This window comes from Lonchura striata, chromosome 2 (assembly GCF_046129695.1).
Source record: "Lonchura striata isolate bLonStr1 chromosome 2, bLonStr1.mat, whole genome shotgun sequence".
In the NCBI taxonomy this organism is placed as follows: domain Eukaryota; kingdom Metazoa; phylum Chordata; class Aves; order Passeriformes; family Estrildidae; genus Lonchura; species Lonchura striata.
The window spans coordinates 30725028-30747477 of record NC_134604.1 but is presented as its reverse complement, the minus strand read 5'-3'; the positions used below and the strand labels follow the sequence as shown (position 1 = coordinate 30747477).

The 22450-nt window shown below is 38.3% G+C and overlaps 1 protein-coding gene across 1 annotated transcript in view; it reads left to right on the top strand.

The window, feature by feature from the left end:
• Window positions 1-22450, top strand: part of CRACR2A (calcium release activated channel regulator 2A) — a 52017-nt gene that overhangs the window by 18883 nt on the left and 10684 nt on the right. Inside the window, exons 6-13 of the mRNA XM_031505338.2 lie at window positions 5251-5341; window positions 7860-7955; window positions 12368-12555; window positions 14454-14525; window positions 16672-16717; window positions 17538-17629; window positions 18359-18683; window positions 22218-22350. Coding sequence (XP_031361198.2) covers window positions 5251-5341; window positions 7860-7955; window positions 12368-12555; window positions 14454-14525; window positions 16672-16717; window positions 17538-17629; window positions 18359-18683; window positions 22218-22350 — 1043 coding nt within the window. The remainder of the gene's footprint in view (window positions 1-5250; window positions 5342-7859; window positions 7956-12367; window positions 12556-14453; window positions 14526-16671; window positions 16718-17537; window positions 17630-18358; window positions 18684-22217; window positions 22351-22450) is intronic.

Genomic DNA, 22450 nt, shown 5'->3' with positions numbered 1-22450 from the left:
ATTGATGTTTAAAGACAATATTGAGTGATTCCAATCTAGTTAATCAGTTTGATTCCAGAGGAAAGTCGTATTTAACAGTAAATCTGGTAAATTGTCTGTGTGCTTTGCAAGCATTGCGTGCAGAAAACCTATAAACCTGGATTAACTGGCCAGAGACATAAGAGGTTTAAGATGTTAGAGCAGCACAAAGCACTGATACTAGTGAAAATGTAAGCTAACAAATATATATAAAGCAAAGCTATGAAATATAGTAAATAACGTGTTTTATATACAAAACATATGAAATATAAATAGAAATGTATAAATGTAAATATAAACAATAAAATTATGTGTTTTATAATACATAAAATACACATACAAAAATATATATAAGAACTAAAAATTAATAGATCTTTCTTTTATATGCAGTTTTCTAGAGGGAGAAACGTTATGATGCTAAATCTTAACAAAATGCAGAATTATGGGTGTAGTTGAAGTTCCACTATGTTTTTTATTTTAAAGTGTTACTTCTGAATTTCAGATTTTTTACAGACTGAGCAATAAAGGCAAATATATTGTTGAAAATTTACTTCATTTGTTCAGCTTTCTCCTGACTATTCTGAAAATGTGACAAGGCTTATGAAGAAGGAAAAAACCTAAAAATGTATGATCATTAAAGATAATTGGTTTGTATTGGTAGTAGCATTTGCAGCTAAGACTCTGTGTGTGGTTTTAGCCTTCAGGCAGCTGGAAACAGCATACAGAGAGTTTTGTTGTCTGTTTTAGTCTAGAGATTGTTAACTACCATATGTGGTGAGTCGTTTGTTCTGTGAGGAGTTTTGGGTTTTTTGTGAGTGTTTTTTTGGGAGCTGAATGAATAACTGTGTCTCTTTAATAGCTCTGATCAATGCAGAGGTGTACAGAGAATACATTACCATTATCTTTTCTGGCTGATGTGAAATCTCTACCTTGAAAGTGTGTTGGATTTTTATGCCTTTGTAGTAGACATATGTTTTAGCTAATTTCTTCTTTTTGTTGCTCCTGATAACACCACAGATTTCAGCACATTGATTGTTGTTTTGTTTGTAGTCGATTGCTGGAAAGAATCAGAGTAGTACTGTTTTCTTTGCTAGTAACAGTGGGAATGAATAACCTGTTTCTTTTAAACTATGTACAAATAACAGCAAAGCTCAAGACAGCACCATATAGGGGAGAAGATTATTTTTTTTTTAATACCCACATACTCACTAGCACTAAGATGCATGTATCTGCAGAGACTGGCCAGGACTTACTGTGGGGTCACAGAAGAGAGAGGATGCTGGGTTTTGAGGACCTATAATGTCTAGTGGGTTGTTCTTGATTGGTGACAATAATACTTTTTGGAAATTGAATATGAATTTGATCTTTCATCTTTCCTTCCTGAGTCTTTCCTTCCTGACTCACCTCTGTGAGTCATTAGGCAATCAGGCAGTCTACTCACAGCCTTTTGTCTCCTTTCCTGGGTGTAGGCTGTGCTTTTGTCTTCAATTGTTCCTTTTTCTTCTATCCTGGATGCCTTCAGAAGCTTCATGTGTGTTTGCTGGGATCTTTATGCCACAAAAATCTATGCTCTCCCCCTGTGATGTTCTTCTATGCATTTTTTTTTTTTTTTGTCTTTTCTTCTGGACCTTTCACATGTGTATATTTTCATTCTTGAACCTGAGTCCCATGGACTGAGAGATCCAGGAGTTTCCTCCTGTTCTGGTTCAGTAGATCCAGTAGGTTGTTGCTGTTCCTATTTGTAGGTCCAGGCAGCAGTGAGGATGAACATATATTCTCAATACGCAAACATGCAAATACAAAACACATGGGGGACTGTGCAGGTTAATACTGATGTAACTAGAGAGAGGAAAAAAAAAAGGGGGTTTTAAGTCTAGACCAAATACGATTTTGTGGGTACGATAATTATTTGCCAGGGTAAGTAAGTTCTCCTTGATGTTTGGTATGTGTTTCATTTTAAGTGCTAGTTTAAAATTAGATGGCTTCTTAAACATAGCAGTAATGTTTTTTAAAGTAACAGAGTGATGTGTTGAGCATGCAAAAAAAGCAAGGGATGAACATTAGGAAGAGAAAACAAAAACTTGTTTATGTGATGGGCAATTACAACTCCAGAGAAAGCCCATGGGGGCATTTCAGAGAGCTTCCCAAAATCAGCCAAAAGAGCCCAGTAAACTGCTGGCAGTACCAGGGAGGGTACTGAGCATGTGGCAAAGCAAGCTTTTGCTTGCACTAAGACATGGAGTCTTAGTGCACCCATGTTCTGAGTGCACTGTGGGAAGTTGTGGTCCCTGCAGCACAGTAAGAGTGTAGTGGGGTGAGGAAAAGTGAAGGGAATGGCAACTCAGTAGTTAAAAGAATAGAACAGCTATTCTGAGAGAGCTATTTTTAAAAGGTTGTATCTCTTGAATGAGGAGGCAAAGGCTGGAGTGGAATATGACAGACCTTGTTATTCTTCAAATCCCTGGCAGTAGAACCAAGGGGTTTTTAATAAGACTGATAGGAAGTAAGCCTAAAAGAGATGAGAAAGAACTTTTTCTTCTAATAGCAGATAAAATCGTCAACTGCCATTAGCTCTGTCTGCTGCTGTGCTTTGCATTTGAAGGACAAACCTGATAAAAATGTAGACTGTGTTTCAAACAAGAGTTCTAATTAGGCAAGATAAACAGAAGGGTAAAGGGGAAGGGAAGGATGGGGCTTAGTATGGCATAGTGTCAGAATCCATCTTTGTGGAAGAAGAGAAGAATCAGCATCTCGGGAGATTAGTTCACAGTGTGCACAAATCACTGTATTTTTTTAAGGAGAAAGAACCATTATGACAAGCTGCACAGACAGCAGTTAAGAAATCAAAACAGTTCGCATTGCAGCTACATGAATGGGCAGAAATTAAACACTTTTAAGTATGTTGATCCTGAATCTATCATCTGAACTTAGTGAACTCACATTACAGTTCATCTTTATCTGTTTATTCCACAGTGTTACTGAGAGACTAAATTATCAAATATGGCTGAAATTATAAAATTATGTGTTAAGTAAAACTTGAAGGGATAATCTAAGGGAATAGAAAAACATGTTGCATTTTTCACATAAAAATGATATATCCTTATCGATTCAGTTTTTTTCTCCTGAATATACGTGGGAAATATTTGCCAGCTATTGTATCGGATTTTTTTTTCTTCTGCTTGTTAGTAATTTTTCTTATAATTGTTAGACTTTTGATTACAAGGGGATATTATTTTCCCCTTCTGTTCAATTTCATCAGAGATAAGAATGGAAATCCATGAATGAAATGCTTGGAGGGTATTCAGCCTGCAGAAATGGCATGTGCTTGTGTGCCAGAGCAACTGAGAAGATTGCTACATTCATTAGTGCTTTCAGGATGTAGTCTTCATGGTGTTACCATATCCTTTGCTTCCAAACACATTAGAGGAAAAGAAAAAAAATCAAAACAGCAAGCTAAAACACAGGACCAAAGTTATTCTCCCTGTCACAGAGAAGCCCAGGAAGTCTTTATGATTCCCATGGAAACACTGCTGTGCAATGTGTTCTGCCTCTGCAAAGTTAGAGGGCTTTTCAGTAGTCAGTCTAGTGCCGGTCAAAGTGACATTTTACTGTATGAATACAGTAGGTGTATGGTCCTAGCATCTCCGCCATGCCTTTCTAAGTAGTTGTTTTTTTCTCTATGAATTTATGTAATTTAATTCCATTGATGAGTGCTAATTTAATAAATTAGCATTTTATTAGTTTCAAGAAAATAATTTGAGATCAGAACATGATGGACCTTTACAGCATAAGGGGAATAAGGCAGCAGAAAGGGTTTCTGGATTTTCTGGCACTCTCCATTTGAAATGTTGCAGTCACGTGGCAGAGAACCTTTTGGGGCCTGGTTTTCTCACCTAGTCAGAGTTTACGAAAGTCTGACTAGGTGAGACAACCATTGTTTTCCTCCAATTCTTGTAGCTCCGCAGTTGTTTATTGCTTCTTTAAATCCTGGGAAATGTCTCCAATTTTTTTACCTGTGACTGAAAAAGCAAGCTGGCAGTGTCAGGTGTTCTGCTGTTGAAAGAGGGAAAGACAGACTTGTTTCTGGTTTTACTCACTCTTCTTAGATCAGGTAAAGTTTTTGAATTTTCTTTAAAATTGGCTTTGTTTTAAATTAGAAGAGAACTGGACCTTCAATAAGGGAAACCTTAGAATATGTACAGCATTGGGTTAAGAAAAAAAAGTAGATGCAAAATAAATGTTGGGTTTTTTCCTACTGCACATTTCTTGTCTTGCTCTTGCTGATGTGAATGCCCTCAAAGACTCTACTTTATTTTTGACAGATGCATTATGCAGATTGCTCAAGGAACAGCTATGGCAGGAAGAATATGGGGCAATATACAGTACTGTCAGATACAGGTCCTAATAATCTCTATCAAAAATCATTCCAGGATGCCCCCTTAGTTTGATACAAAGATATTTTTGCTTTTCAGTGTCTGGATTAATGAGCATAGAATAGAATAGCAACAGAACAAAGCAGATACCTTGTTCCCTGTCAACAGTTTTAATTTTTTCTGTCCAAGCTAAAGCATTTGCTCCATGCAATCCTTCATGGATCAAACTGCAGTGATACTAATTGCAATTTTCCACTGGGAAAAATTGAACTTTGTAGGTTCTTCTTTTTTCTTCCTACAGTCTCATACACTTGTGCATAGCATATTTATTTCTGTTCCTTGTCTGGGCTTTTTCAAATTTGTTCCAGCAAAGCAGTTAGAGAGACAGTAAGGCTGCTTTCAAGAAGATACTTCAAGAATTCTGTTCTAGCTAATGTGTCTTAAATAGAAGTACCTCATTCAGTACCCTTGAATGGCCAACAGTGCAGTTCAAGAGTAAAAAAAAGGAAGTTGCTGTGAAAATAGTTTTAACTGTCAAATTTAGGTTGTTGGTATTGTCATTAGGAAACTCTCTTCCTTTTACCTAAGAGCTAGTAGCCATTAAAATTGCATAGTGAACAGCTGCTTTATGTGGAAACATCAGCTTTATATTAGCTTTTGAGCTATTGAAGCTTTACTTCAATGAAAATAAAAAAGTAATCTGTGGGTTTTGCTGCACAAAAATTTCTTTTTCCTTGAAACCAGAACATTCTTTGGAGTCTTGTGTTAAGGCAGAGATGTGGAGCTTAGCTGGTAATGTGGGCCATGACTTGAAGTAATGCTGCAAAGACCCACTTGGTGTGTTTTTATCTCTTATTAGGAAAATTGCTGCTTATGATGAAGAAATTCAACATCTCTATGAGGAAATGGAACAGCAAATCAAAAAGGAGAAGGAGCAGTTTCTCTTGAAAGTGAGTGTCTCTGTTATAGTGGCCATGGATTCTGCTCTCCCTTCCAGTGGTTTTAAACTTGTTCTGGGTGTGAAATTAAAGCCCACAAAATGTGTTTCACAACAGAGGAAGAAAAAACATCTTTTACTTCCCAGCTGCTTTTGTGCTGCAGCTTCAAACTTTGTGTCTGCAGCTTCAAACTAAGTGATTTGCTGGATGAAGGAGCTGTGATGTTCTGTGCTCAGTGGCTGGCATATAGCACAGCTGGCATTCTTTTGAAAGTCACTTGAGTTACAAACATTTTATTGTTGGTGCTACTCTATGTCCAGCTTCTGGTCACAATGAGGAAAAACACTCTGTGACTTTGTTCAGAGCAGCACAAATCCTATTGAATTCTGCAGTCTCTGATTTTGGAGAGAGGATAACAACAAGAGATGAATCAAGTGATGGAACAACCGCAAGTTATTTACAAAATAAACATAGGGCAGAATCTTTGGTCACTGCCATGGTGCTTCCAAAACACCTGAAGATAAATTCTCTTTTCTTGGGAAGGCATCTTTAAATCTCCTCTACTGTGTCCTTAGTCTTTTCTTTGGATTTTTCTTTCCTGTTTTTTCTTGTAAAACTAAGAAACTAACAAGGACTTCCAGCATGCTCCAGGAAAGAGTCACCTTAGAATCATATATGTAGGAAGGTGACACCTTCCCTCCTAGCTAGATCAGACTGCTCAGGAACTTGGCTAATTACATTTTGAGTGTTAAAATATTGGGAGTTCCACAGCTGCTCTGGGTGGCCTGGGACAGTCAATCATGAGCTACTGGCTCATCCCTTTTTGTTGTCTTGGCATCAGTCATATAAATGAAAGAAATAAAAGATTTCAGCAATACGTGATAGAAATAGTTGCCAAAATAGTAGTTATTGCCTCCATTCTCAATGAAGTATATATAAATATATCTAGACAATATAATCAAATATATCTCAAGCTTCCTTTTGGGATGCAAATATTTCAAGTATTTTTTGTTTCCTGGCAACCAAAATAAAATAAAAGAAAAAGAAAATAGTGCCTTTATCAGCTGTCTAAGGAATTACTCTTTTTTACTTGCCTTACTGCATATTGAATCTGACTCAAATTTTCAAGTTTTTTTCCATTCCAAGGTGAGAGCAGTTTTTAGTGGTGGATGAGATGAAACCTTTAAATAAGGTTTATATGCTAGCTGAAGGATAAAAAGTATTTGCAACTTTGCCTGGCAGCACTTTTGTGGAACAAATAGTTTATGTGCTCTTAATAGTCCACAACTGAAGTGGTACTGAATACCCCCAAACAACAAAGACTTTTCCATAAGCAGTGATTATTGGATCTCCTAATTAGTTGTATATTTGAGGTTAAGCCATTTCTTTCAGGCTTTTTCATGAAAGCTTCCCACTCAAGCTATTTACAGTTTAGTCAGCAGTCACACTAAGGGCTGCCAGACACTCATGAAGTATTGTTTCTTTGCATGACTAATTTGAGATCTGGGGAGATCTGACTGTTAAATTTTTTCTCTAATGTGAAGTCTTACAAAGACTTTACAGCCTGGAGAGATGCATTGATGCCATATAAAGGGGAAATTATTGTGGCTTGAATGAAGAGCAACTCTTGAAGAATACATTTAAAGAAATGGTAAGATGCAAATAAGTACAAATTGTAGCTATTTACAATACTTAATACCCTGCTGACTGAATGTTACACAAAAGGGGCAGTTAGTGTGTTTTTTCACTTGCATATATATTCTTCCCCAGAAAGAGCCAGTTATCATGCATTTCATTACCCCATTACATGTACTGCTTAAGGGAAAACACTTGTAAGAACCACTGCTGTCATGAGGGGATTTTTATTTTTGTTTAGAGGCATTTTCTTGGGGACCTTAGAGGATAGAAGCCTGATTTTGGAGAAACAGAACAGATTCTCAGCTGATACAAACTGCTGGAACCTGATTCAGGAGAGGGCTGACAATTTTTCTCAGCTGAGGAGTGTCAGGAGAAATCGTAAATGTGACTAGGAGGTCCCAGTGACTACGGGATACTTAGAAGTAGACAGGTTAATATAATTGCTAAGTGAAAGGCAGATCTTGAAGCCCCAGTTGCTTGTTTATACCAGTGAAACATCTGTGAAAAAATGTTATTAGTGATGGGTTTGAAGCGTGGCAGTTGCTGTTTCTTTCACATCAGCCCGAGTTGCTGTGGCTGGAGACGAGAGGCTACGTTCTGGCTGCACTGATCTAGACTGGGTCAGCTCCTCAGCCTCGTGCCTGAGATGTCTGCCTCCACTTTCTAGACTCAATACCTACTCCTGTGCAATCAGCAATTCTGTAGCAACCAAGCCATGGAAGCTGCTGGACTACAGCAATTTAGAAATTCATGAGTGATACCATCCCTAAACTGAGTACTACCCATGTCTTGTTATGTTCACTGTGGGAAGCTCAATCACTGGTTCATTATTTCTCCTCCTGCAAGGCAATTGTGCTGTTCTGTTAATCCATTTCCTCTTGGAATTTTGCAGGACACAGAGAGGTTTCAGTCCTACAGTCAAGAGCTGGAGTGCAAGCTGCTGTCAAAAGAACAAGAACTGGAACAGTTGGTTCAAAAGCAGAAAAGGGTACTAACTGATATTCTTCGGAGTTAAAAAAACAGATAGTTCTTATTTGCTCATATGTTTTTCTTTAGGTACTATTTTAAGTTCCAAAACTGCCAGTTGGTGTGATGTGGTTCTGCCAAATTGCGACCCTCTGTTGTTTTTGTGTCATGTTCTTAGGAAAAAATGTTAACCTCTATTTCTAAAGTAGTTTTCCTTTTATGTGGTAAAATAATGCTTTGCATATTCTCCCCAGGTACTAGGTTAATTTTTATGAAAATGTAGCATTATGAAAATGTAGCACTGCCTTCAGTCTTCTAGGAACTGGCTTAATACACAGATAGCTTAAGAGCAGAGAACAATGATTTGGCTCTTCTAGTGCACATCTCTGCTCAAAGCCTGTACCAGCCACTCATTTACTTGTTTTGGACTGATTCAGCACTATGAACTCAAAATGCTCCCTCCTGAACAACTTGCTCCTGATACATCTCTGTGATAACGTTTTTATAGCAGTACATGTTTCCCTTGCATTGGTAACAGCTTGTCAAGTTCCCATAATAAAACCTGAGGTGTTTTGTTTCTAAAATGCATGGCCTGCTTGGGGGAGCAGAGAACTTGCAGTAAAGTGGCTCCAAGGTCATTGCAGGAAAGACTAGCAATAAGGAAAGGAGATAGCACTGGAATTTAAAAGGCTGAAATTGAATGCTGTAAACACAATTCCCTCTGTAGAATATGAATATGTGGACAAAAAGAAGAAAGTTTTTCACAATGAGAACCATCAACCGTTGCAATAAACTTCCTGGGGAAGTGGTATTCCCCAACACTGGACACTAAAGATTTAGCTGGGCAGGATGCTGGGTCATCTTGGCTAAACTGTGTTTTTGCTAAAAAAGGTTGGAACAGATGAACCTTGAGTTACCCTTCCAACCTGGTACTGAAGTTTAGCTGGTAAGAATACAGGACTGAAGTAAATGTCTATTCCACAGTTGAAATCAACTGCCTGATGTTAATTACCTTTGTCCAATGCTACTGTGAATCAGAATATATGTGGTTTTATGCAGGCTATTTACCACATTGCAGCACTATAGTGGAATAATCTATACTTTGAAGATCTCTGTGGGGGCACACAGATCAGGCATTTTTAGTCTGAAACTAACTGCGAAAGTATAAGAAATTACTTATTCTAATTTAGTAATAATTATATTTCATATTTTCCTTTGTTTTTGCTTTGAATCTCTGTTTAAAACTTGGTTGTTAGCCAGTAATTCTGTAAAAAACTCTTATGTTTTTTTCAAGTATGTGTTTTCTAAATTTGGTATAAAACCCACATAAGCTATTCAAAGGCTTTCACTCAATTTTAAGACTGATATAATCAATCAATATAGGCAACAATACCAGGAAGTCTTACCTTATGATTGCTGTCTACATTGCCATTGTCTACTATTGCCTGTCTTGGAGAACATAAAACAATGTCTGTGCTATTTTTATTAGTATTGTTTTTTTATATTATTTTATATTCTCTATTTCTATTCACTGCATTGCTTATTATTAATAATATTGCTGTGGGTTTTGTTGTTTTTTTCTTTTTTGGTATTGCTTTTCATTCACTGAGAATGAAAATGTGTGGTGTCTAATATTTGCCTCATCCAGAGATCTCTCGCACTTTTGCCTCCTCCTCTGGCATGGAAATGTACTTTGATAAATCTCTTCTTGCAGACAGTAAAGGTAGCTTGATTTAATTATGACTTCTGTGCCTGGTTGTATGAGAGAACCTCTTGGCCCACAAGGGAGCAACACAAATGCTTTTTTCCAAACTCCATTAATAATTTTTTTTTTTTTTAATTTAAAATACAATGTAATTGTTTTTGTGTTGGAAATCATTAACAAAAATATGAACGGGAGCTTTCAAACCAGATGAGCTCTATGTTGTTTCTTCTGACATAGCCAGAGGGATTCTCCCTTATGAGGGTTGTCTGGCTGGCATTGCTTCTCCAGGGAATGAGTTGGAACATCTCAGGATGGGGCCAGATGATATCCAGCATAACCTCTAGGACACAGACTCTTGTGTGAGAGAAGAAAGTAGGTGTGGACCAGGTGAAATGCAGGGGAGTTACTGGACTTTTCACATAAAATGCTGGGTTCTGTGCTGATGGCAGCTGCCAAAGAGCACGATCTTGGAGTTAAGAATGAGATGCATAAAAACATAAATCAGTAGCACTCAAGTACCTTATGGCACTGTATAAATTTTGCATCATTCACATGCTACTGAAATAAATAGGGAGGAAAAAATATAAAAACTACATGCTAAGGTTAGAACAAGGGATTGCATGGAGAGTGTTTTATGTGTGTGTCTTTTGGGGACACCAATAAATGTCTTCAGCAACAGCTTATTTGCATTTGATAATCCCAGTTCTTTATTCAACTTAAACTTGATTTTTCTCTCATCTGTGTCAAAAAAAGAGAATATGCACCATCAATTACTGTGTCTGTGCTTGACCTGTGGAATGGGTTAATTCTCTCTGCTACTTAGATTTTCTTAAGCATGTCTATGGGCTCTAAGTCTTTTCCCCAGCAGTTTCCATCTACCAGATGAACATAGGAGCCAATTTGCAGCTCTAATAAGCAGCTAGAAGCTATAGGATCTATGCCATTCTATTACCACACAAGCATTCACCTAATGAGTTATTTCTCTGTATTGGGAGTTGTTTAGATGAACGCTTTAAAAGTAGTGTTTGGCATTTCTCAAAGGATTGTATGGGTAAAGTGGAAGAACGGAGAAAGTATGCTGTGAAACAATCCTTTCTCCTCTTGTTGTGTTCTGGATTTTAGATATTATATTATCATTTTTCTGATAATTATTTTAATATTTTATAATATTATAGTTATAATTATTATCATTATAACTTATTATAATATTATATTATTATTATTTAGACATTATATTATTGTTTTAAGAGTGACCACCAGAATGAGCAAGCAGGATTTATAGCAAGTATTTCTAACATCAGTGTAGATGATTCTGAGAGCTGATGTTGGCTACCATTGCAGTTACATTTCCAGAGCAGTCTCTGTAAGTTTTCAGATGACCATACTGTTCTCTAAGTGAGGTTTTTGTCTGCAGCTTTTTGTTCCTTAGATTTTTGAAAGTTCGTCTTTGTGTGGTCACTTTTTGCTTCTCCCAAAGCCCCTCCTCTGGATGAGTCTTGTCTTAAGTACTTGAAGCAGCTGATCTTCTGCTTAGAGTGGGTAACTTTGTTCTGTCGAGGAGTGAAAGCAACATTGAGGAACTGATGTAATCTACCCATGTAAGCCAACCTTGTTCAGCAGTAATCTAATGCCCAGCCAGTGTTTCTTGTGAAATCTGAGCCTGCTGAGGCTACAGTTCAGCAAATACATTAAACTGCTGCTGCTGCTGCTGCTAAGTGCTCCCACTCTACATGTGTTCCTGACTTCTCACAGTCCAGGCTAGAAAGTATTTTCTGCATTTATTTTTAACCTGGGCCTTGTTCAAAACCAAAACTACAACACAGCCGTGTTCTAGGGTAGGAGGTGTTTGGAAGAGCTTGGTGAGGACAGATTTTGGTTGGGTGAGCTCTGCTTGTTGAGATGGGAAAAATGGGAGTTCTAACGTTGTTATGTCTCAGATACGGAAGATTGAAATGGTATCATTGTAATGCTCCAAGTATGTTTTACATCCCTTAAAATGAATACAGGGGGAAAAAAGCCCAAAAAACAAAACTTTTGTATTTTAAGGTCAGCAATGCTTTCCCTAATACGAAGTTTTTCTCTGCTGTCTAAATTTGCTCAGTTAGCCAGGAAGAAGCGGGTAGAACTTCTTTATGTACCAGAAACCACTATCATCTGCTGTTGCTTGTTTTACAGGGAAGTTGTATCTTTCCTTTGATGTACATTGGAGAGGGAGTATAAAACTGAATAAAGAAGCTCTAATTCACACTTCTTGTCAGATCTTTCTGAGGTGGCAAAAAGGTCACTGCTTGTTCATATTGCTGGGGATGGGAAGGTTTATCAGCTATCAGATTTAAATCTAACAGTTTTTAGGTAGATCTCTGAATCATTCTGTGTAGGCCTGGTCTTTGTGGAAAATGGTCTAAAATAGCAGTTGTGAATATCAGCTTAATGCTACTAATCTGCTCTGTAGCACCTTTTTTTATGGCTTGTAGTGGTGTGTTCTTGAATTGGATAAAATTCAGTCATAGAATGGAATGACTTTGTGTAACATAATTATATCTGTATAAAGAAGAGTGGAAGAGCATCATATGTGTTTAATTAATTTTTTGGCTTTGATAGAAATAGCTCCCTGTTCAGCTAACCTCTAAGACCCAAACTGAAAGCCTCAAAACCAAGATCTTCCCAAACTGAAATCCTCAAAACTAAGTCAGGTGTAATGCTTTCCGTTCTCTTTTCTTCTACCCCAGTTAGAGCATCAGTGTACACAACTCCTCAGTGGTAAAGAAGAAACCAAAGTAGAGAACACCAAGCTGAAGCTGACTAACCAGGAGCTGCTGAGAGACCTGGAGAGAACATCCCATGAACTAAACCTGGCTCAACAACAGCTGCAGGTGCTTCAGGAGGAGGCATCAAGGCTCCATGAGGAGAAGGAAATGTAAGTGTCCAGCTGCAGCAGTTTTTGTGCATTTGCTTGGTGTGCCAGTGAGCCCTCTCAGGGTACCCAGTGCTGTGAGTTAAGCTTGAGTCAAAAGCAGAAATCACCTCCAAAGCCAAGTGCAGTTCTAGATGCTTTCCCCCGAGTAATTCAGCATGTTTTCTCTAGCATATCTGGCTTTTATGGAATCTTTTGCTATGTGTTCAAAATTTCAGTGTTCTCCCCGCTGCCATTGGTTGAGGGTATTTGGAATTAAAAATCCATGTAGTCTCTCAGTTTTGAGGTAGAAATAGAATTCTTTATGGAAATGCCCTACAGTTGTAGCAACGATGCTTCATCCTACTCAAAGCTGAGTCTATCTGAAACTTGCTTCTCAGAATGCATTCTTGACTGAGATACTGAGGATCTTCTTTTTTTCCTTCATCAAAGTAAGCCTACTAAGGCCAGCAAGATAAAATTTAGCTTATCCCAATTCCCACAAGGCCTTCTGGCAATTAAGAAATATAATTTTCGGGTTTCCAGTTCAAATGTTCAAGGTTTCAGATTCTGACTCCAAAAAAGAAAAAAAATCCAAGAAGAAATATTTACAGTTCATATTTTGAGGGTTAAAATTGATTTGTGACAGTTCAAGCTACCTGTCTTGCCCCAGCCTTCTTCACAAAGCAGAAGAATTACTACCCTGAGGATGTAATTGGCAGAAATGTTCACTGAAGTCCATTTTAAAGAAAATGCTCAGGGATCTGTAGAAGCCTCTCATTGCCAATAGAGAGCACATGAATGACAGATGGACCCAGCCATTGCAGCAGTGAACTATATAATTCAGAGCTGTTGCTGTTTGACATATATCAGGATAGAGAAGAACATTAGTTCAAATGTCACATTCTTTTTCTCTTAAATTTTGTGCCAAGTTCTATTAAGTTATCACTTCTTAAGTTTTTCTTGAAGGTAAAAATAATGAGCTTTGTTGATAAATTAGTGTTAAAGAATGGCCACCGTGAATGGAATTTTTAGGTTTGCGTGTTTATTGTGTGTTTTGGAAGTAGACAGTAGAAATACTCCTCCTCAAGGTGGTTTGTTTCCTCTTTGAGGCCTCTCTTTACAGATCCAGAGCAGAGACTATGGAATGATCTGATTTAAAAGCTGCAAAGGAAATCTGCCCAGTGGTCAGACTGCTGAATAATACTACTGCACTTACAAAGCACTTTGGATTCAATAGTGGTTTATGGAGCTAGAGCTCAGCCCTACTCAACTGCACCTGCAGTGTTGCTTTAAACATCTGTATCAGTCTGGTAAGACCTGAGCTGCTGAAGCAGGTGTAATGTTCAGACAGTGCACAGGAAGAACTTGAGGCTTCACTGAAAGACGAAAAAAACACATTAAAGGCCAGACACCAAATTGTGTTAAATCAAAGTAAATGGTGTTAAAATGGCTGCATAAGTGTCAGGATTTGGAAAGAAATTGTAGGGATTGTAGACGTGAGAGCCTGACATATGGTTCCTACAGCAGGATAAGCTCTAATTTTGGATAAAATGTCACCTGTTTTTTAGTGGCCATAAGTGAGAGAAGTATTTTAGCAGTGTATCTGTTCTGAATGCTCCAAGTGCCAGTATCAACATATATTAAACTCTCTGGATGAAGAAATTAAAAAGCAATAGTTTTTGAAAAAAGAACCTCTGCTCCTTCCTCTGCCAACTTGTACTGCTGTGCTACTGTGGGGGCCTTACACTGAATAAACTTCTTTAAAATATTAACCATTCATGCAGAATAGAATCTACAGTTTGGAAGAAGCTGAGGTCTCAAACGTAGATACCCCTAGAGGGAAGCATTTTAGCAGTGTTCTTACCATGGATAGAACAAATTCTTTTTTTTCTTCTTTTTTTTTTTTTTTTTTTTTGCAGGGAGGTGTACCGGGTGACAGAAACCTTACAGAGAGAGAAATCAGGACTTTTGAAGCAGCTAGATTTTTTAAGGTAATGTTGATCTTCTAAAAACTTCTTATATAATTCTAAAGAGGTCCATTAAAGGATGAAATTATGTTGGGATATGTAGTGAGTGTAGGTGTTGACAGTGGGCTTCCACAGGGCAGCCTTTGTGCCAGAGAGAAGCCAGGGCTGCCCTCTGACAATGGACACAGAACAGGGCACAATGGAACCCCACAGCCCCCATGTGCTTCTGGAAAAGCCTCAGTAAGAAAGGGTGGAAAACAATGGAGCAGTTGGGAAAGAAGAGAGAAAAAAATGGGTGAAAATCCCTTCAGACACCAAGGTCAGTGATGAAGGAGGGGTAGGAGGTGCTTCAGGCACTGCTGGAGCAGGGTCCTTGTAGTCTGTGCAGAGTCCACACAAGAGCAGGAGTTTGGTGCATGGAGAGGAGCCCATGCAGGGGCAGGTTTTCTGGCAGGAATTGTGGTCCATGGAGGACCCATGCTGAAGCAGTCCGTTTCTGAAGGATTATTCCCCATGGAAAGGATCTGGGCTGGAGTTTGTGAAGGGCTGTAACCTGCGTGAGAGAACTCACACTGGAGGGAGAAAACTGAGGAGGAAGGAGCTGCAGAGAGAAGCTGTCATGGACTGACAATCCCACTATTCCCCATCCCCTTGTGCCACTCAGGATTGGTTAAGAAGGTAGAAGAGCTGAGGGTGTAGGAATGAAGTTGAGCCTGAGAAGAAAGGGGATTGTGGAGAAGGTGATTTTAGTTTTGTCTCCATTTCTCATCATCCTACAATTGAATGTTTAATCTGTAATGGGTAGCTGGTAAGTTACCTTTTTGTCTTTATCTTGGCCCACAAGCTTTTCCATGTTATGGTCTTCCCTTGTTGTGTTGAGGAAGGAGAGTGAGAGAGTGGCTGGGTGTACATTTGGCAGCCAGTCAAGGTCAACTGCCACAAGATAATGACACAAAAATAGTAAAAATGGTTACAATGGTTGGTTCTTGCATAGAGTAGAGGGCAGCACACCCGAAAGATATGCTCTGTTTACACAATTCAGTACTGTAGGACAATCTCCTTTCCAAAAGTCAAATGTAAAACAGAGCATCACTGAGCAGCTCTAAGCTGATTCTGAGGTAGAAGCCTGGCTGCAGGAGCTTCCTGAAAGGCTCTGTTGCTTCTCAAGCGCTGGGAGTTGAGCCAAAATGAAGATTATTTCCCCAAAATATTTGTAAAATTATTCCAAACTGTACTTAGCTAACATTCCTTTACTGATAGATTTCAAGGTTTGGAGCTGTGTTCAGACACCTCTAGCCCTCTTTTAAAGGCGAAGCAGTGCTGGCTTTTGTTTGCTCAGTGGTCAGTCAGTGTGGGCTGTAGGTTGCACCTGCCTCTAGGCCTTCATTGGTTGCCTTTCCTTCAGGAGGCCTCATTTCAAAGTTGCCTCAAAATTTCCCAGGCTTGAGGAAAGGCTCTTATTTTGCAGCATGTGTTTTCTGTAGGCCACTCTGTGATCTTGCCTGCTGCAAGTTTTGGGGACATAGACAGAAACATCTGTCAGCAGTGTTTTTTTTCTCTTTGCCCTGGCTGCTCCCAGTCTCTCCTGTGGCCAGGCCAGCAACAGATGGAGACAATAGATGATGAACTAAGCAGGTGTGCTGTCAGATCTGATCAGAGCTTGCTGATTGCCTGGGGTATCTGTTTCTTGACGCTTTCATTGCTTCTGCACAAAGGATGGAAGATGGATGTTTTCCTAGGGTGACTTTTCTGTGGCAGCCACAATTGCAGCCCTCAGAGGGGCAGAACTGGCCTTCACAGCTGTCAGCAGATGAACAAGAGATGGTGTTCATCACACCCTCTCCACATTAAGAGGTCATCTTTACTGTGAAAATAATTAAACATTCTAATTTATGGTATGTGAAGGCATATTGACCACAAGTGATTTCTCTGTGTTAAGACATTTGTTTAGATGAAATACAGGAAGAGATCCAGATTCCATATGGCTTTAATCAGCATAGTCCTGCTGGAGAATCAATAGCCCAGACAAGGAACTGGCTGAGGTGAGAATATAAATAAAGGGTGATGAAAGGTTTGCACTGCCAACTGTCCAGTCTGTCTGTGTGGAGTAGAAAAGTCAGCAGTGCTAAATACTTGGCTTCAGTGTTTCTTTTGTTTGTTTTCTTTGCAGAGAGAGGAACAAACATCTCAAGGATGAACGTGACATATTTTTGCAGGTAACCAACTATTAATTTCAAACCCGGTGTTGAGCAGACACATATGAGAACAGCTTCAAAAGGAGGGGAGCAAAAGGCTTGCAGGAGATAGACTTTCATGGCACTTAAATCTTACCCTGTTCTCAATTTGTATTGTCTTTTCTCACTTAAAAATAAGATTCTTTAAATTTGCTAAACAATTTTAAGAGCTATATGTTGAGAATTATGAAGTGGGAGCTATCTGAAGAGACATGAATGTATTTTAGAAGAAACAAAGGATGCAATCATGAAAGGATGAAATAAACTAAAATTGGAACAATTAAATTGTGTTAATTTACCCAGTCAAGAATCAGTAATATCCCAACACATTTTTACAGCAGTACAATAACTGGTGTACCTGAATCAGTACCTGAGTACCTCAGTACCTGAGACTGAGGTAAGAGCAGATCCTATTAACTTTTCTAAGCAGCAGTAAAGTATGGACCCCTAAGATGTTTTAGAAGTACCCTGGTGTAAGGAGACTAACTTGTGTTCTTATATTTGCTTGTATCCTTAGTCCTATAAGAAGCTGCTTGTGTGAAAAAAAAAAACATTACCCATTTACTTTTTTTTCATGACATTGTGCTGTTTTCTTTACAAAGCAGATGCATTTTTTCAGGATCTGGAGTTCTCTGTTCTGATTATTTATCAATTGGAATTCTGAAGCATTTATACCTCTAGGATTTTCTTCTACATTTTTTTCTTTCATTTACATTGCATTATTTAAGTATTTAGAATGAGAGTAGTTAACCATAACAAACACCAGAAGCTAATCAGTAAGAAGTATTCTGTATTTCTGCAGAAATGCAAAACAACTGTTCCAAAAGCCAGCTGGAAGCAAAGATCAGGGTCTATCATTGGGAAATACATAGAGGGCAAGATGCTGCCAAACAGGTAGGAACTTTTTTTTATATGTTCCCTGTTTGAGTATAATGAGGCTTAGAGAAAGATGTGGAATGCTTCCTTTCTGATACTTTTGAACTTTTCAAAATGTGTGTTTCTAAAGTCACTATAATATTTCTGAGCTCATTAAGAAATTTCAAAATGAAGAGCCAAATTTTAACATAAAACAAGTGTGCTGTCTGCAAAGGCAAGAGATTTCCCCACTGTGGAAGACTGTAGGCTGGGAGACACAAAAACTTGCCCATGAGCCTCTGTTAAGGTGGTACAATTTTGAGTCTCCACTTGGACTTTTTAAAATATTGAGCAAACTCATGCCCCTCCTATCTACTAAAGAGAGAATCAGATTGCACATAGAAAGGATCTCTTCTGGGGGGAGTTCCTTTCTTCCTCCAGAATAGGAGTGAAGGTGGGAAAGGAGAAAGTCACAGTAGAGAAGTTTGCTTTAGTTCTTCTATGAGGTTAGAATTAATGTTAATCTAATATTTTCCATTCTGGTTCAGGTTTCTCCTGTAAGTTACAAGCTTTCCCTATGATGCTTATAATATATATACACATGGTATGATGAGCTGACTTTTCAGCAGACACTGGAATAACTCTCCTCTGCCTGCCATGACTAGTCAAAAAAAAGGAAGATTAAATTCAGTTATTCAGACTAAATTCAGAATAGAATAGCAGGTCCATTATATTTTTGTGATGTACTTTCTTTTTTTCTCTGTCTAGCCATTCATTTGAAGAAGATGATATTTTCAGTAACTCAAAGAGAAGGAATTCTGCTGGACTGAATGGAGTTCTCTCTGAAGAGCCTGATGCTGGAATCACTGGAGGAATGCCTAAAACATCACATCTCCAAAGAATAATATCAATTGAGGAAGACCACCTACCTCAGCTTCTTGACAGGCTGGTCGATAAGCAGCTGAGCAGATGGACTGGAGAAGATGAAAATACTTTTGAGACAGAGATTAATAACAAAGCCAGGGAACAATCAATGGAACACTCATCATCATCTTCTAGAGAGCAGCCTGTAGGGAAGGAAACACAGTCAAATGTAAGAGGACAAAGGAGGTCTCACCTTGAGTAGAGTGTGAAGTTCTGGGCCCTATGATTTAAGAAGAATGTGAAGGTCCTTGGATGCATCCAGAGGAGGGTACAAAGCTGGTGGGAGGGCTAGAAAATGTCCTCTGAGGAGTGGCTGAGGGTTTGGGTTTGTCCAGTTTGCAAAAACAAGCTGAGGGACATCTCCTTTACTCTCTGCAGCTTCCTGAGGAAGGGAAGGGAAGAGGGAGGTGCTGATCCCTTCTCCCCAAGATCCAGCAATAGGATGTGTGGGAATAGTTCAAAGCTGCCTCATGGGAGGTGCAGGCTTGATATTAGGAAGCATTTCTTCAGTAAGAGGATGGTCAGACACAGGAATGGACTTCCTAGGGAAGTGGTCTATGCCACAAGTCTGTCAGTGTTTAAGAGGCTTTTTGATAATGCCCTTCATAACATGCTTTAACATTTAGTCTGCCCTGAAGTGGTCAGGGAGTTGGACTACATTGCTGTAGGTCCCATCCTACTGGAATTCTTCTATTCTATTCTGAAAGACCTTGGATGCTGTGAAGTGGTGTCAAAGGTTAACACATTATTCCTAGAATCTAAAATTACTTAGTTTTCTGTCTTTAAGTTAAAGCATGACAAATTAAGCCATTGCATGAAGTGGAGGATGAAAATGTACTGCAGACAAGCACTGAGAGTGCAAAGAAGGGAAACTCAACCTAAAGGAGTGGTAACTGCAGACGATGTATGTGTAGATTTACATTTGAAGGACTGTATAGGGAAAGTGAAGTTAAGTGCTGTAATAGTTGATAAAAGAAGATCCAGTGGAAGGCAGAAATATTCTTTAAAAAGAACCAAGTGTTTTTTTAAAAAATTGGTTGTTTTTCTTTGGTTTTTTTTTTAGCCACAAGGTGGTATTTCTCATATTCTGGTACTTTTAAGTCAGCTATGGTAGCTGTTACATTATCTGAGAAATAATGAGAGGGTTATCATTACTTTTTAATTATTATTGGAAATACTTTTATTTAGCAAATCAAAATAATGTATTTTTTCAGCTCTAGCTTGCATATGAGTGTTAGCAATGAATTCACCATTCAATAATAATCCTTAGAACAGTATGCTGGAAGGTACATTCCTTTGGAGTATAAAGTTCTTTTTGCACTGCTATTGCTGCAGAGCTAGCTGTGCTTGTTTTCTAATTTTAGAATCATTGTTAAGGATTGCTCATTTTTAGATTCTTGAAGCACATATTAAAAAGATTAAAGTATAGGAAAAATTGGTTTGCTTGGTCATAATTATATGGTTCTTTTAGAAGAAGCAAGCATATCTTAAAAATTATGATAGAATTATGCCATGGTTACATAATAATTTCTAAGTGGTACCTTTTAATAAGACATTGAGGGTACAGAAAAAGCTTCATATTCTGAAATTGTTTAATTCCGTGCATGCTTTTTGCTTGCTGTATGACTTATTTTGTGTCACATTTTCAAAGTATGGCATCACTGGACTTTAGGATGACAAAAGCCAAGTAGATCATCCTATCCAGCTAGGACAAGCTTGAAGGAATATATTCAATACTTGAAGGAATCCTAATGGAAATTAAAGCAGGATTTTCTGTTCAAAACTTCTGTATGAGATTCACTTTTGATACGGAGTATGAAACATTATGTTTGTACCTGTAATCTCCCACGTTTGTGTTAAATTGTACAAAAGATAGGTGTGTTACTTTACCTGGCTACTTTTTATATAAAGACTACATAAAAGACACATCTAGGGAAGACTCTTTCAGACTGCATTGTAAACTAAAATAAATTTTCATCCTACTGTTATTCCATTTTCCCATCAGTCCTTTGTTGAAGCAGACTATGGAGTAGCTTATACCCTAACATAGTGTTCACATGCAGATTTATAATCATTATTATTAAGGTTATTTTCATGACTGGGCTTGATACATCTCGGTGAAAAATGGCTTCTTATTTTGTTGGGAGCTGAGCTGAAGGCCTTTGGGGTCTCTGAGTCTTAGTGCTACTGGAGTGCGTATGACCACCAGGGACAAAGTATTTCAGGTCATGTAGTCTGTATATTTAGCTATGGTTCTCAGAAACACTGTGATAATACTGCCAAGCTGATGATTGCGTGTTAGCTTGTTTTATTTCCCAGAGCACACAGACTAATAAGCTGGGAATGGTTTTCATCAGGACTGAGAATGTGCTTTGTATAAATGCACGCGTGGTACTAGTAGCCTATAGTTGCCGTGGGGTTTAGAATTTTAATAGAAAAGAAAATAAGAAACCCCTCTATAATTGTGGTGGGCTATAAGTCCAGCTCATGAAAGAGATGTGTATTTTTTGTCCCCAAAATTTACAGCATGTATGATTTTTTTTTTTTTTTTTTACATGAAGGGAGACAGCAGTTCAAGCCTTTATTGTTTGGGTTTTTCCCCCCCATCAAGAGCAGCTCTCTCTCTCTCTATTTCTTCTCATTTCTCTAAGACTTCTGTATATTTGTAGAAAACACTTCCAAATGCAGACTTAAATGTCTCATTCAAAGGACTGTCAGGCAGTGAATTCAGTTCTGATGTCTTCATGAAGACATGGATCCTGCACATCAAATGACTGGCAGAGGGCCTTTCCCTCCTTTCCCTCCTTTCCCTCACCACCCACACCTTAACAAACTAATGTAGGACCATCCATGATCTTGCTCTCCTTCTGCAGCATTGAAAGCAAATTTTCTACCATCTCCCTCTTCCTTCAGCTTTACACAAAATAGAAGAGACCACCAAGGGCACCCCCTGAAAACCAGCTGGTGCTACATAGTGCTTCCCTAAGCAACTCCTGATTTACATACAAAAGAATGATGACCTACTTGATAGAGGATATAAATATTCTCTCCAGCATCCACTTAGCTTAGCCTGCAGTAAACAGAACCTGGATAAGCAGAACAAATTGTTGTTCCTTCTGCTTAAAAAGCAAAATGACAGAAACATAGCTGAATGTTTACAGCCTGATTAACTGGTCTAATTCTCTGTCTGTGTCTTTCCTCCGTGCTTCTGCCTGTAATTTTAAACAAATGTAGAAATGCAGTAATTGGATGGAGGTTCTTGGCTCTATGGTAATAGCAGAGAGAAGAACCTGGTGGCATAAGCCCAAAAATTATGACTTTGCTTCTGTTATTGAGATGAAGGTGTACTGCTTCTTCTGTGTTACTGGTATAGGATGAAACTACTGAGCAGAGCTGTGTGAAGCTTTATAAATTTTGATTTGTGGCCATGAACATAAACTGTTTTATTTTGTCAGTTTCATGTAAAGGTTCATATTCAGTATACTTCCAGAGCTCAGTGCAAATCTCTGCACTTCAGATGATCTGGAATGATGCATGGCAAACATCTGAAATGCTGAGTTATTTTAAGAAACAGAATATTGCTTCATGAGTAATGAAGAAAATGATAGGATAAAATCTATTATTTTCCCCATATCAGCCTTAAACTGAAGAGGCAACAGGATTTATGGAATAGTTGGAGGCTAATTTTTGCTCTTACTTGAAGGAGGAGAGAATAAACTCTGTCCCAGAGCGCTTATTCAAGATCGTTTTTGTGGGCAATTCGAGTGTTGGAAAGACTTCATTCTTAAGAAGATTTTGTGAAGATCGTTTCTTCCCAGGCACAGCTGCTACTGTAGGTAAGTTTAATAATATAACTATTATTATTTTTGTTTTGACAGTAGTTAACAATTTCTACTGGGATCGGACCTTGTATTATAAAACAAAAACATACAGATG